At 40.5% G+C, this 15,543-nt stretch overlaps 1 protein-coding gene across 1 annotated transcript in view; it reads left to right on the forward strand.

The window, feature by feature from the left end:
• The first annotated feature begins 11,256 nt into the window (after positions 1–11,256).
• tmem72 (transmembrane protein 72) overlaps positions 11,257–15,543 on the forward strand; it is a 31,616-nt gene continuing 27,329 nt past the window's right edge. The window contains exon 1 of the mRNA XM_061959211.1: positions 11,257–11,323. Within this exon, the coding sequence (XP_061815195.1) occupies positions 11,257–11,323 (67 nt within the window). The remainder of the gene's footprint in view (positions 11,324–15,543) is intronic.

The following is a 15,543-nucleotide window of genomic DNA, read 5'->3' on the forward strand; positions in this document are numbered from 1 at the left end:
TCTTGGTTTCTTATGTGGGTTTATTGTTAGGCAGTTTCATTAACGTCCTCCCAGCGCGGCAACAACACACAACAACAGCAGTCATGTTTTCGTCTACCGTAAAGCAGTTCGTCTGCCGTAAACAGCCATGTTGTGACACTCTTATATGGCGTCACATTAGTGCCAAAAATCCGAGCGCATAAAAACTGTTATCGCGCGAAAATGTACCACGCGCGCGCAAAAGGGTGTCTCGCGCGCGCACGAAATGGAGAATCAGCGCGCGATAACAGTTTTTATGCGCTCGGATTTTTGGCACTAATGTGACGCCATACTCTTAAACAGGACAATACTGCCATCTAGTGCATTTGATGAAAGCACTTTTGTGCGTGCCACACATCAATGCATCATCAGAGAGGGTGTTCAGCATGGTTAGAAAAATAGTGACAGAGAATAGAACAAGGATGGACAATTCAACCCTTAACTCAACAATGAGTAGATGAGTGTTATGTGTGTGTATATGTGTAAATAAATGAACACTGAAATTCAAGTATTTATTTTTTATATATATATATATATGTACCGGTATATATATATATGTATATATATATGTATATATATATATATATATATATATAGCTAGAATTCACTGAACGTCAAGTATTTGTTATATATATATATATATATATATGAAATACTTGACTTGGTGAATTCTCGCTGTAAATATACTCCTCCCCTTTTAGCCACGCCCCCAACCACGCCCCTCCCACCCCGACCACGCCCACCCCCACCCCCTCCCCCCACCTCCCGAAATCGGAGGTCTCAAGGTTGGCAAGTATGCCATAGGGTCACTTCAGAGTGGTGACGCAAGACCACTTGTAAACCACCGGGTGGTTTAAAATCGAATCTGGTAGACAGAGTGAGAGTCAAGTGCCAATTTGTCCGAAGAAAGCTTCATTTTCTTCATAGTTTGACATAAAACAGGCCTGCTATGGTGATTATGAAGCAAATTTGGTGCCGTGTAATTAAAATTTGATCTGTTTTTCACTGGTTCTGAAAGGTACCAGACACCCACATTAGACTCAGAAAGGATTGGTGAGGAGATCGGGAATGAGGGAGGCATAAATAGTTAAATGACATAGGAGTGGGAGGTTGAGGAGGATGAGGAGGTGAAAGGATGTTAGAGTTCACAAGTCAGTCAAGTTGAGGAATCATTTCAACTCACAATACATAAAAACTGTATTTATACTGTAACGTTAGATATGAGGAATCAATACGTGGCTATAATTTACAATTACCGAGACCACCCTCTGACTTGTACTACGACCTGTACGACATCACTCACTGCGTGTCAGGCCTTTACAACACTGACCTAATATTGTAAACTATGTTTTCAGAGGGCTGTTTTTCTGTCGTTGAGGTTGGCCATGACAAATAAACACACAGTCGATTGGTAAATGCAGCACAGTTGAGTACACACGGAGAGCACATGTGTGGTTCACGCGAGGATCTTTGAGAAGGAAGAATGTGTTGCCCTCTAGAGGGGTCATTCCATGTTACACTAGGTCAGTTGTACAGGCTTGCACAACACAATCATATCAATGGACATGCAAAAGTGTAGCGAAGTGTTATCTTATTTTTGTACACTGAACCCATGACCCGCAGATCCTCAATCCAAGTCCCCACCAAAGTCATGTCTGCTTTGTAACGGCCTCCTCAGTTTATATAAGCAATATAATGAAGTGTATATATGTTTATGTATGTAACTAGCCTAGATCATATTCACAAAGCTGGGTCTGCAGATTGAGAGAAGAATGCGTTAAGTCAAAAATAACTTTTGCTGTCGAGCGCGACCCTTTAGGCGCCAGGGATTGAGGTTAACAGACGTACTACCGCACAGCCCCACAAGCTGGGATCTGTGACTACAGGGTACTAATCACATTTGAACTGATGCAGTACCAATTCCCAGTACCTGGGAATAGATACTGGTACTTTAAGGTTTTACTACTTACGTATAAAATACTACACGGTCTAGCTCCAGCCTATCTTGCCGATTGTATTGTACCATATGTCCCGGCAATAAATCTGCGTTCTAAGCACTCCGGCTTATTAGTGATTCCCAGAGCCCAAAAACAATCTGCGGGCTATAGAGCGTTTTCTATTCGGGCTCCAGTACTCTGGAATGCCCTCCCGGTAACAGTTAGAGATGCTACCTCAGTAGAAGCTTTTAAGTCATTTGTATACTCTAGCCTTTAAATAGACCCCCCTTTTAGACCAGTTGATCAGCCGTCTTTTTCCTGCTCTGCCCCCCTCTCCTGCGTGGAGAGGTTATTAGGTGACCACAGATGACGCGCTAGCTGTGCAAAGTCGGGACCCGGGGTGGACCACTCATCTGTGCATCAGTTGGGGACATCTCTGCGCTGCTGACTTGTCTCCACTCAAGATGATCCCCTGCTGGCTCCCACTATGAACTGGACTCTCACACTATTAACTCGTTCCACTTGACATCTGCGGTCCCCTCCAAGGTTTCTCATTGTATTCCATTGGGTTGAGTTTTTTCTTGCCCTGATGTGGGGTCTGAGCCGAGGATGTTGTTGTGGCTTGTGCAGCCCTTTGAGACACTTGTGATTAAGGGCTATACAAATAAACCTTGATTGATTGATTGATTGATACTCAACAGTACCAATTTTCAGTACTTCAATGTGTGTGTAAATGTGTTAAAAATGTATTTAATAATACAATCTCAAATTGTTTTATTCAACACTTGACAATTTGAGTATGAAAATAACTATATCTTGTTTTCTTACACTTCTGAGTTTCATTTGCAAGTATTATATAGTAGACGTTGCATGCGGTTGCAATTCCAAGACCTTAGATGGCTGTGGTGTATGGACTTTGGTTTGTTGCCATGTTGTACTGTAAGGGCCTGATTTACTAAAGGTTTGCGTGTACTAAAACACGCGCAAAACTAATAGCACGTGCAAATCTGATTTACTAAACGTGCGATTGTGGATTGCGTCAGTTAAGTGAGCAGAATAAGGCGTGCAATTCGTTTTGCCTCTCGGTCTTCATTAATTTGCAAAATAAATGCTGACCATCAGAACGCCCACAATACTAGGAAAAGAAAATGCAAATATTATTATTTAGCATGCTCATCAACATTCATCACCGTTTTGCAAGCACTATTTTGTGTTGTTTTTTTTTTAGCATGTCTCACGCTGCAAAGACAAACAAGAATCCTCCGTCACGTTTGTGTCAACATTTTGAACAGTCAGAAAGAAAAAAAAATTATACATATCATCTATTTACCAATTTCCTTTTATAACTTTATAGTTGCTAGATGACTTATGGGGCTGATTAACAATAATTAAATTGATGTGTTTTGGTGTCTGCTGGCTTTTTTTTTGTTAATGTTGTTATTTTTATTTATTTAGTAAATATTACTATAATGTGCTGCAGTCTGCAGTATAAAAGATGTATTTCATAATGCATTTTTTTGCGTTTGAGTCATTCCAGTCGCACGAATGCGCTGGTGATGCGATCTACAGCCTCGCGCACAAAAATAAGTGTCAGTGTGCATATTTTTTTGTTGTCTGGATTGCGATTGAGAAAAGGTGTTACAGATTATAGACGTGTGCCGCAGATTCAAGACATCGCACACATAAGAGCACGATGAAATGAATGCGCAATAAATGACAGTGTGTCCGTACGCAAAATCCTCATTTAAATAAGGCGGTCTGCACCATTTTTCCATAGCACACGCAGTGTTAGTAAATCACACGCAACATACATACACAAAGTACCCAATATTAGATTTTTTGCACATGCTGTTTAGTGCATGGTTTATGGATCTTAGTAAATCAGGCCCCATGTACTGTACCAATGACACACCAGATGTTTGATAGTAATGTGCATTTTAGTTGTAGTTTTCATTACAAAATGTGTAGATGTTGAAACCAACATGTAAAATTGCGAATGATAATCGGTAACATGTATATGTATGTAAATGTGTGAATGCTCCAAAGCATTCACACATATGGTTTTTACTCATACTTGCCAACCTTGAGACCTCCGATTTCGGGAGGTGGGGGATGGGGGCGTGGTCGGGGTGGGGCAGGGCGTGGTTGGGGGCGTGGTTACGAGGGGAGGAGTATATTGACAGCTAGAATTCACCAAGTCAAGTTTTTTTATACATATTATACATTATATATATATATATATATATATATATATATATATATATATATATATATATATATCTACACCCTGAAAATATGCAAACAAAACTGTATTTAGATAATTGATACTTCAAACTTGCATAAATAAATATTAAGGAATATAACATAACTTGGCTTCTGAGAGTTTCAAAATGTAATGAATACAATGCTAAAGTTGTTGATAAACAAGCAATTATTTTAATAATTAAATATGGTAATTTTAAATGAATTATTATGATAATTTAAAATCAATTATTTCAAATATGTTTATTTTAATGTATAATTCTATGGCTGGATGTAATAAGGAGTCACGAAAAATACAAATAAAAATACAATTAATTTTGATGTTTTTAGCAAAATATGGTAAAAATGTTTTTTTTTTTTTTTTTTTTTAATTAATAAATATATTTTTTTTTAGGTAAAATAAACATAATAATACAATTTATCTCTAGTCTGGATGATTTAGTTCTTGTCACCCTGTTGTCCTCCCGTCATGAAAAAAGGCTGTCCTCACTCAGGTCCGCATGGAGCTGGAGGGGGCGTGGCTTCCAGCTCCGGCTGAAAATCGGGAGATTTTCGGGAGAATATTTGTCCCGGGAGGTTTTCGGGAGAGGCGCTGAATTTCGGAAGTCTCCCGGAAAATTCGGGAGGGTTGGCAAGTATGGGTTTTTACTACACCAAAACTCATCTATTTATTAAACAACTTTTTCTTCTCCAGATTTTGGCGCGCTCTACCTTCCACATTTTTCATCCGATTCAAACCGTTCCAACTTCAAACTGTTCAGCCTATTCGAGAATCGCGGGCTTTCCCATGACAAATGACAAAAACTCCCAGATTTCCCAGAATTCCCGGCTTTCCTGGACATTTTTCCCATTTAAAATGAATTGGCCATTTTTCAAACTTCCACCATTTCCACATTTTTCAACCTATTCATACCATTCCACCTTCAACACATTCCACCATCCTGGAAATTTAAACTACCCTTTTTCCAAGTTCAAAAAAATGTGCGGATTTTCCAGAATACCTAGTTTTCCAAAGCCCTATTTCCACCCTTTTTCCCGGCAACTCGCATTTTTCAACGCATTTCAACCGTTCCACCGTCAAAACATTCCTCTTTAAAAAACAAAGTTGTTTTTTGAACTGGAAAAATTCCCGGTTTTGGCGAAATTCCAGGAATTCCGTAAAACCATTTCTCAATTCAACATGTTACTACTTCAACATTTCACAACCTATTTGAAAAATTTCAACACTCAATTCAACTCATTCAGACCATTCACGTTTTTTACCATTTAAAAAAAATTCCCGCTTTACCCGAAATTCCCAATTTTTGGGAAAATTTCCAATGGGACATTCTTTAAAGTTCCACAATTCCCACATTTTTCATCTGATTCAAACCGTTCCAACTTCAAAATACTCAGCCTGTTCAGCAATTGTGTGCTCCTCTTCAACAATTAGTCATTTTGAAGTTCAACTTCAGCATTGGAGCATTCACACGCAATTCCTTCAGGAATTGCTTCATCTAGTTCCATCATAAATTAGTATCCAGCTCGCCCATTTTGAAAAGTGAAGCCTTAGTGTATTTTTTAGCCATTTGATTTTACGTGAATCGGTACGCGGGAGTAACGACAGACCTCGTCGGTACCTTTAACAGTACGGAATTCAGTACCCATCCCTATCTGTGACATATAAAAGTTCACTATGGTAACTGACAGTCAAAGGTCCATATGATCGTACCATTCAGAAATGATATTCTATTTTAAAGTCACATATAATCCTATTTTCTTTGTTTCGTTTTAAAGTGTATGAGACCTATCTATGACATGTCTTTGAATTAGATCTTCAGCTTCTGTTATTGAAAGTGTTGGAACAGATTATTTATTTTAACAATTGGAAGATTGTGTTTGTCTCTCGAGGTGCCACTGTTTGTGACAGCAACAACCACAAGGCGGCAATGGAGGGCATTACGAGGGGGATTGAACTCATTGACTGGGAATGTCTGTCGGACTGGAACCAACTGAACGCACAATGAAAATAAGTTATAACCCAAGTCATGGCACTTGAGGACATTTCACAACATTTGTCTAAATTGTCATTTAATTTTAGAGCGCTCTGAAACCTCTATACCATAAATGCCACAAACAACCTGGATAATAATCCGGAAACAAGTGAAACTGGTACAAAAATGCTTTTGTTAAAACCTTTAAGGAGATTTACGTAGATTACTTCAGCCCTACTAGGAGACAGGGTGTGCATGTGTGAGACTCTTACGGCTCATTCCAAAACGCCTCCGCTGTGTCTGAACAAACGTACACTGGGTTTTCAGCCAAGCCTGTGTCAGCTCATAATGCGGACTGCTGTTTACTCCTGAGTGAGTGGGGGCTTGAACGCAAAGTGAAACTTGGAGGAGAAAGGACAGACTGTGTGCATTATTACTCAGGCCTTGGAGGCCAAATAGAAAGTGTCTTGTGACGGTTTGACTACACTGAGGCAATCAATTTCTCAGGAAAATTTTAGGGCTAGGGTTAAAGGCCTACTGAATGAAACCCACTACTACCGACCACGCAGTCTGATAGTTTATATATCAATGATGAAATCTTAACATTGCAACACATGCCAATACGGCCGTGTTAGCTTACTAAAGTGCAATTTTAAATTTTGCGTGAAAAATCCTGCTGAAAACGTCTCGGTATGATGACGTCAGCGCGTGACGTCACGGATTGTAGAGGACATTTTGGGACAGCATGGTGGCCAGCTATTAAGTCGTCTGTTTTCATCGCAAAATTTCACAGTATTCTGGACATCTGTGTTGGTGAATCTTTTGCAATTTGTTCAATGAACAATGGAGACAGCAAAGAAGAAAGCTGTAGGTGGGAAGAGGTGTATTGCGGCCGACTGCAGCAACACAAACACAGCCGGTGTTTCATTGTTTACATTCCCAGAAGATGACAGTCAAGCTTTACCATTTGCCTGTGGAGAACTGGGACAACAGAGACTCTTACCAGGAGGACTTTGAGTTGGATGCGCAGACGCGGTACCGTGAGTACGCATGCAGCTGCGGCTTCCAAACATTTGATCGCTTGCCCGTACGTGCGTGCCGCTATGTGCATGTCACGTACGTAACTTTGGGGACATTGGGGAAATATATGTGCTATATGAACTTTGGGGAGGTGAACGGTACTTTGGGCTGTGGGATTGAGTGTGTTGTGCAGGTGTTTGAGTTGTATTGGCGGGTTATATGGACAGGAGGGAGGAGGTGTTTGTTATGCGGTATTAATTTGTGGCATATTACATATAAGCCTGGTTGTGTTGTGGCTAATAGAGTATATGTATGTCTTGTGTTTATTTACTGTTTTAGTCATTCCCAGCTGAATATCAGGTCCACCCGCCTCTCCCAGCATCTTCCCTATCTGAATCGCTCCCACTGCCCTCTAGTCCTTCACTCTCACTTTCCTCATCCACAAATCTTTCATCCTCGCTCAAATTAATGGGGAAATCGTCGCTTTCTCGGTCCGAATCGCTCTTGCTGCTGGTGGCCATGATTGTAAACAATGTGCAGATGTGAGGAGCTCCACAACCTGTGACGTCACGCTACTCGTCTGCTACTTCCGGTACAGGCAAGGCTTTTTTATCAGCGACCAAAAGTTGCGAACTTTATCGTTGATGTTCTCTACTAAATCCTTTCAGCAAAAATATGGCAATATCGCGAAATGATCAAGTATGACACATAGAATGGATCTGCTTTCCTCGTTTAAATAAGAACATCGCATTTCAGTAGGCCTTTAAGGTCGGACAAGTAGGAAGGGTCAATGGTCTTTGCACTTGCGGTTAAATTATCAATAATTTTGAACCGTTTCAGTGTACGTTTGTATTTTTGTATTGACCCCAACGTTAGATGACGATGAATATAAGACTTCTTTTTTTTTTTTTTTTAAACCCATCAATGGAGTCCTATTTCATTAATTGTTTTTAATATCATATGTCTTAGCTGCTTCACAGTACCGGTAGGTTAGTGACTCTGCTTCATTGATCCCCATTATCCTAAAATTCATATCACCACTTGTTGGTTGGCATGTATAACTCCCCAGACTCCAACTATAAGACCATTACCGGGGGTGTTTTGTGTTTGATATCGATCCAAAAAACAATATTTGAATGACATGATATAATGCATGTAAATTCTCCAATATAAGCTCCAATACAAGCAGTCTTACAGCATGTTTACAGTACTTCTGCAAAGCTGGACAGCCAATTAACATCTAAAGATCTTCCAATAAACACACTAGGTTTGTCTTTTCTTGTATTTTAGTCAAATTATTCACAAAAAGGTAAACATGGTAGGCTACTATTGGAGCTAAAATCTACACAACAACGAAGCACACAATGGCTCACAAGTTGGACATACGTTAAAAAAAAAGTGTCCTTAATTGAACAATATCGCAGTCTAAAACACAATATTTGTCAATGTAAATAAGTATACAATTATTTTAATTGACTACCTGGTAGTAGAAGATGAATATATGGATATTACTTGTGTATACACAAAATCTCTAAGGTATAAGCATATTAGAAAGTAACCACTAACAAACGTGTCCGGATCACTCAATTTGCAGCGAGTTAATTTAATGAATTATTGTGATTGATTTATGGGTGTTGCCACTCTATCTCAAAAGCACAAATCTGTCAAAGTTAGTGTTTTTCACAATGTTCTGAGTATTTTCTCATCTGATTAAGCCTTTTGTAAAATTCCACACTACATAATATAAGTATGTACTTGTCTGCCATAAGGTTAGTGTTTTTCCGTTCCGACAATTATTATGATTAATTCAACTCGATCAAGCCTTTTCTAACATCCCACATTACAAAATAATAAAAGCATGTACTATGATTTATGTTGATATTTTTGTTGGATTATTATCGGTATCAGCTAATAATCAAGGCTCCAATAAAGATATGGTAAGCGAAGTGAAAAAGTTGTATCGGCACACCCCTAACCATTACAGCGGAACCTCGATTTACGTACCTCTCTATTTGCAAACTTTTTGTTTACAAACTTTTAGATCAAGCTAAATATGCCATGTCTCTGTGTACAAACGCCTCATTCATTAATTGTTTGTCTCACTGGCACAGCCATTGTGTGCTTGCTCGTATTGAAGAGATTGAGGAAGCCAGCTTCTTGCCACAGCAGATTTTTAATTGTGATGAGAACGGACTTTTCTGGAAAAATATGCCAAACCGGACTTATTTCACAGTGGAGTTGAAAACAACTTGTCGTTCAGTGTCACCTCTTTCAAGCGCACGCCTCTATGGACCCCTTCTCTCTTGTTCTGAGAGGACTTTGCCAATATTAATCAGAATCAGAATAAGCATTGTGTACTGTTAGTGGATTTGACTTTGTAAAATGTTTATTATTGTAGCAATATGGTTCTTAAAGTTAAGGATTATTGTGATTTCTGATCGTTTGTGAGACTACCAAGGAGACGTCCGTGTATGGGCGCGTATTGGCAGAGTCGCACATTCAGAGGACAGCAGCTTGTCGTTGTTGTTTTGACTTGTTAAATAAAGAAAAAGTTGATCCATCACCTCCTTGTCGTGTTCGTTTGACATACAGTATTGTATAACACTTCATTTTGTGTTCAAAGTCTACAAACCTTCACTGAAAGATGGACATTTGTCAAGGCTCCAACCCATTATTTATATATATATTTCTCTTGGAGATATTTGCTTCAATATACAAACTTTTTGATTTACGAACCCTGTTCAAGAACCAATTAAGTTTGATAATCAAGGTTCCACTGTACTTACTGGATGTAAATGATCAAGTCATTTCTGTCATGATCCGTGGTTCGGATCATGTTTAGTTTAGTTATGTTCTGTTAGTTTTGGACTCCATAGTTTCTGGTTGCACTTCCTTGTTTGTTTGTTACCTTGACAAACATTAGTGTCACCTGTTTTACGTCTTGGACTCATGCACCTGTTGCTAATTATGTTCACCTGTCTCTGATTAGTGTTCGGCCACTCACCTGCTACCCGAGCACTAATCAGAGGCATTATTTAAGTTTGCCTTTGACAGTCAGTCGGCCTGGCGTCATAGTTTGCTTCATGCAACCTGTCTACGTGAGTTTTGCCTTGTATCTAGTTTATGCTAAGTGTTTGATTCATGCTATGCTATGTAAGTCTTGTTTGTTTCATGCCACAGTTACCTGAGTATTGTTTGTCCCTAGTCCATGCTAAGAAGTAGCATTAGCTCCAAGTGCGATCAACACGTTGTACCTTCGCCTTGTGTTCCATTTTGTTGGTACTACGTTGGTAGTTTAAGAAATAAATCATGTTTTTACCTACACGCCATGTCCGGAGTGGTTCGTCTGCATTCCTGGGAGAACGACCCCGCAGCAAGCTTCGACCCCCCGATCGTGACAATTTCTCTTTAGTCCTAAACATCATTCTAAGAAGTAAGCCTGCAAACAAACAAATGGACCAAGAATGTAGTAGCATTCCAACTATGCTTTTCTACTTCATAAAGCGGAGTATGTCTTTGTTTGCCGTTTGGATGTTCAAGGAACTTGACTCCCTGAAACCAGAATCCAAAAATTGTATCAACCCTCCTCCGTCAACCATGAAATGGCCTGCAACTAAAGAATTAGCGACACAACCCGTTAAATTTTTCACAAGTGATAATGCTTAGTTCTGAATGAATTTTTTTTTTGGCGGTCATGACGTACAATTGCACTGCATCCTACTGATCCTTATCCTACCACCACTACCAATGAGTGTGTGTATGTGCATGTGTGTGCACGCGTGTGTGCGTGTGTGTGTGTGACTGATTAACAACCAAGTCATTATTGAGTCACAAACCCCAAGTTAGAACCGCAACAGGCTAAGAGGCTTCAGGCGTCACATCACAACTCTCAGACTTTTAACACATACCTCGTCGTCCGAGTAACATTCAGCTATGTTTCTAGAATGTCACCCTAATTACTTCCTGATTATCAATTACTTCAGATAGCATTAGAAGGTTTATTTTTTTATTTTTTTTATTTAGCGGGACTAATACTGCCGACGGTCATGGGGAGCGTTTGGTGGACTGTGGTGGAGATTGCATGCAGGATTCTTGGCATATCTACAGCCACAGGTAGGATTTCTGGTGATGATGGTCATTAGGGCTGGAACGCAAAGAAGTTCTGAATTCCTCTGTGATTTGTTCAAATGCTTTTATATTGTTTGATAAAAGAACGGTGTTAGTAGGATTGTGGTAAGGCAAAGCAGTTATCTGATACTGACTCTATGCAGGAACACGTCTCATCATCCCAAGAATGAATGAATACTGTAGTAGTTCAAAAGCCACACATTGCAATTGCTGTTTTAAATAAAACTTGGTGTCTAAGAGAGAGTTCCTATTATCAATTAATTTTACAAACGGAATATGTCAACTTCAAGTCTAAAGTCAGTCTCTGGGTTTTCTCACTTGAGCTTCCTTTCTTTAGGTGTTCTTTTCATTCTTGTCAATCGGTAACTATTGATCCAGAATTAAATTCTAAATTGTGTCCATGACCAAAAAATCCAACATGTTTGTTCTCTCTGGAGTGAGTAAACGGCAAAACTAGAGGAAAACCTGCTCAGTGGCCTTGTGGTTAGAGTGTCCGCCCTGAGATCGGTAGGTCGTGAGTTCAATCCCGGCCGAGTCATACCAAAGACTATAAATATGGGACCCATTACCTCCCTGCTTGGCACTCAGCATCAAGGGTTGGGATTGGGGGTTAAATCACCATAATGATTCCAGAGCTGCTGCTCACTTCTCCCCTCACCTCTCAGGGGGTGGAACAAGGAGATGGGTCAAATGCAGAGGATAATTTCACCACACCGAGTGTGTGTGTGACTATCAGTGGTACTTTAACTTTAACTTTTAAAACAATAAACCATCCTTAGTACAGCAATTTGTATACAAAATGTTTTCTTCTTCCCGGGGGGACGTACCAGAAAATAATCTAAACACACCATCTTAATGCTATTTTCAGTGATGGAATGTTGCAATACAAGTTCACTTTCTAGGGATGTTCCGATTGTTGTATGCTGCCAATTCCGATCATCCATGAGTATTTACTGTAAATGTTTCCATTTATTTATGACGAATGCTGATGACAGTTTAACAATATCAACACAATATATCATACTTGCCAACCTTGAGACCTCCGATTTCGGGAGGTGGGGGGAGGGGGTGGGGGTGGGCGTGGTCGGGGTGGGGCGGGGGCGTGGCTAAAAGGGGAGGAGTATATTTACAGCTAGAATTCACCAAGTCAAGTATTTCATATATATATATATATATATATATATATATATATATATATATATATATATATATATATATGTATGTGTGGGGGGAAAAAAATCACAAGACTATTTCATCTCTACAGGCCTGTTTCATGAGGGGGGGTACCCTCAATCATCAGGAGATTTTAATGGGAGCATTCGCATACCATGGTTTATATAGGGCACAGAGTGGGTGGGTACAGGCTGGTGTAGGGGCGTGGTGATTGGCTCATGTGTTACCTAGGAGGTGTTTCCGTCTATGGCGGCATGCTGTTACAATTTCGCTGCGCTTGTTGAGGGATGACAGGTCTGGACGGTAAATAATAAACAGTTTCTCTTTCAAGCATAGGTTGCATCTTTTATTACCACTATTGTAAGGTGTGCTGGATGCAAGAATTTGCCATGTTATTGAATATTCAACATTATTGTCTTTGAGGTCCCAAATGTGTTTGCTGAGTTCTGTGGTATTTCGCAGGTTTTGGTTCCTGAAAGAAGCCTTGTGATTGTTCCATCTGGTTTTGAATTCTCCCTCGGTTAATCCTACATATGTGTCGGATGTGTTAATGTCCTTGCGTATTACCTTAGATTGGTAGACAACTGATGTTTGTAAGCACCCCCCGTTGAGAGGGCAATCAGGTTTCTTTCGACAGTTACAGCCTTTGTTGGTTTTGGAGTCGCTCTGTCCGGGGGCCGACGGCTCATTTGCAATTGTTTTGTTGTGGTTTGAGATGATTTGTCGTATATTGTTCATGCAGCTGTAGCTCAATTTAATGTTGTTCTTGTTGAATACTTTTCTTAGGGTGTTGTCTTTGGGAAAGTGTTTGTCAATCAGATTGAGGAATTTGTGTCCAATGTTAGTTGAGACGTTTTTGCTGTATGGGGGGTTGTACCAGATGATGTCGTTTCGTTTTCTGTTCTTTTTTGGCTGGTTTCCTGGCGTGGGTTCATAGGTGAGGGTGAAATTGTATCCGCTTTCATCAAGGGCTTTTTGGTACGGGGGGGTTGCTTGGTCAAATTCAGCTTTGCTAGATGACAGCATCGATAGGCTTTTATTGATTCCGGTAGGTATTCTTTTCGTGGTGGTGGGTGGGTGGTTGCTGTCATGGTGCACGTATTGGAGTGTTGTGTTGGGTTTCGTGAATGGTTGGTAGCTGTTATTTCTCAGGTTGAAAGTGACGTCAAGGAAGTTGACGGTTTGCTTGTTGGCTTCAATCGTGATCCGTAGGCCGTTCTCTTTGAAAATTTGGCATATGCGATTCTTGGTATTCTCGCTGCTCCTTGGCGAGGCGCGGCACACTGCCAGTCCGTCATCACGGTAAATACAAGGTTCAGATTGAGGCTAGCGAGCTGGGAGAGGAGGAAACTCCCAACGAGTTCACACGTTTCTGCTCCGTCAAAACTTCCCATAGTGACGTCAAATGTTGCATTGTTCTTTTTTTGCCATGGTGTACTGTTGTGGATGAGAATGGAGTTTTTTGCGTGGATGATGATGTTTCTTTCGTTGCCTGTGATTGAGTCGTAGTCTGAGTGAAGTGAAGTGAAGTGAATTACATTTATATAGCGCTTTTTCTCAAGTGACTCAAAGCGCTTTACATTGTGAAACCCAGTATCTAAGTTACATTTAAACCAGTGTGGGTGGCACTGGGAGCAGGTGGGTAAAGTGTCTTGCCCAAGGACACAACGGCAGTGACTAGGATGGCGGAAGCGGGGATCGAACCTGCAACCCTCAAGTTGCTGGCACGGCCGCTCTACCAACCGAGCTATACCGCCCCTGAGGCGAAGTCTAGTGCTTGAGTCAGTAGGTCTTGCGTGATGGAAGGGTAAAATTCTTCGATATCAAAGGAGATAAAGTTGTGCTGTTGTTTGTCTTGGATGTTGTTGAACCATTTGATTACTGCTGCTGTATTTCTCCATTGGTTGAGTGGTGTTTTGTCCTTGATTTTTGTGTTGACTCTGTCCAGGATTATTTTGCTGATTTTTCCTATTTCAGATTTAGTTGGGTTTATTAGTCGGCATGTTGGGTTATTTGCGAAGTTGGGTTTGTGATCCTTCAATGTGATGAAGGCTTCCTTGTTGGCTGTGGTGTCCACCCTGTCCTCAATGTCCAGTTCAGCCGCGATCCTTTTATTTTCCAGGTGGATGTTCTGTAAGGTGTTGGGTTGCGCTTTTTTGTATGATTTGGTGATGCTTCTGCCCAGTAAGGTGTGATGTTCTGGTATGTCCATTCTGTAGAAGTTTGTGGTTTTATCGGCAGCTATGATGAGGTTGTTTACTTTCTTGATGTGCTCCTTGTCATTTTTCAGCTTGGTGAGGAGTGGGCTGCGGATTGGCTTGAATTTGACTGATTGTATCATTTTGAGCATGTCGTTCTCAAAATCCTTTAGTTCCTCAACTGTGGGTGGGTTCTTGGTATATTTGAATCCGTAAGTTTTCTTTTGCGTTCCTTTTGTTTCAGGGTGGAGGAAAAAATGTGCTTTCCACCGCATCCTTCTTAGGAAGTGTTCCGTCTTTTCTATGAGCCTTAGCTTGTAGTCTGCGCGGGTATGGGAATGTTCTTCGTGGAGTAGTCGATGTTGAATTTTTCCATTTCTGATCGTCGTACAGTGCTCAACAAATGTCAATTTGGAGCGGAGTATATGTCTTAATAAGGTTATCCAAAAAATAGTGCTCGATACCGTAGTAGAGCGCAATATATGTATGTGTGGGGAAAAAAAATCACAAGACTATTTCATCTCTACAGGCCTGTTTCATGAGGGGGGGTACCCTCAATCATCAGGAGATTTTAATGGGAGCATTCGCATACCATGGTTTATATAGGGCACAGAGTGGGTGGGTACAGGCTGGCGTAGGGGCGTGGTGATTGGCTCATGTGTTACCTAGGAGGTGTTTCCGTCTATGGCGGCATGCTGTTACAATTTCGCTGCGCTTGTTGAGGGATGACAGGTCTGGACGGTAAATAATAAACAGTTTCTCTTTCAAGCATAGGTTGCATCTTTTATTACCACTATTGTAAGGTGTGCTGAATGCAAGAATTTGCCATGTTAT

The sequence above is a fragment of the Nerophis lumbriciformis genome, linkage group LG02, assembly GCF_033978685.3.
Source record: "Nerophis lumbriciformis linkage group LG02, RoL_Nlum_v2.1, whole genome shotgun sequence".
NCBI classification, from domain to species: Eukaryota; Metazoa; Chordata; class Actinopteri; order Syngnathiformes; family Syngnathidae; genus Nerophis; species Nerophis lumbriciformis.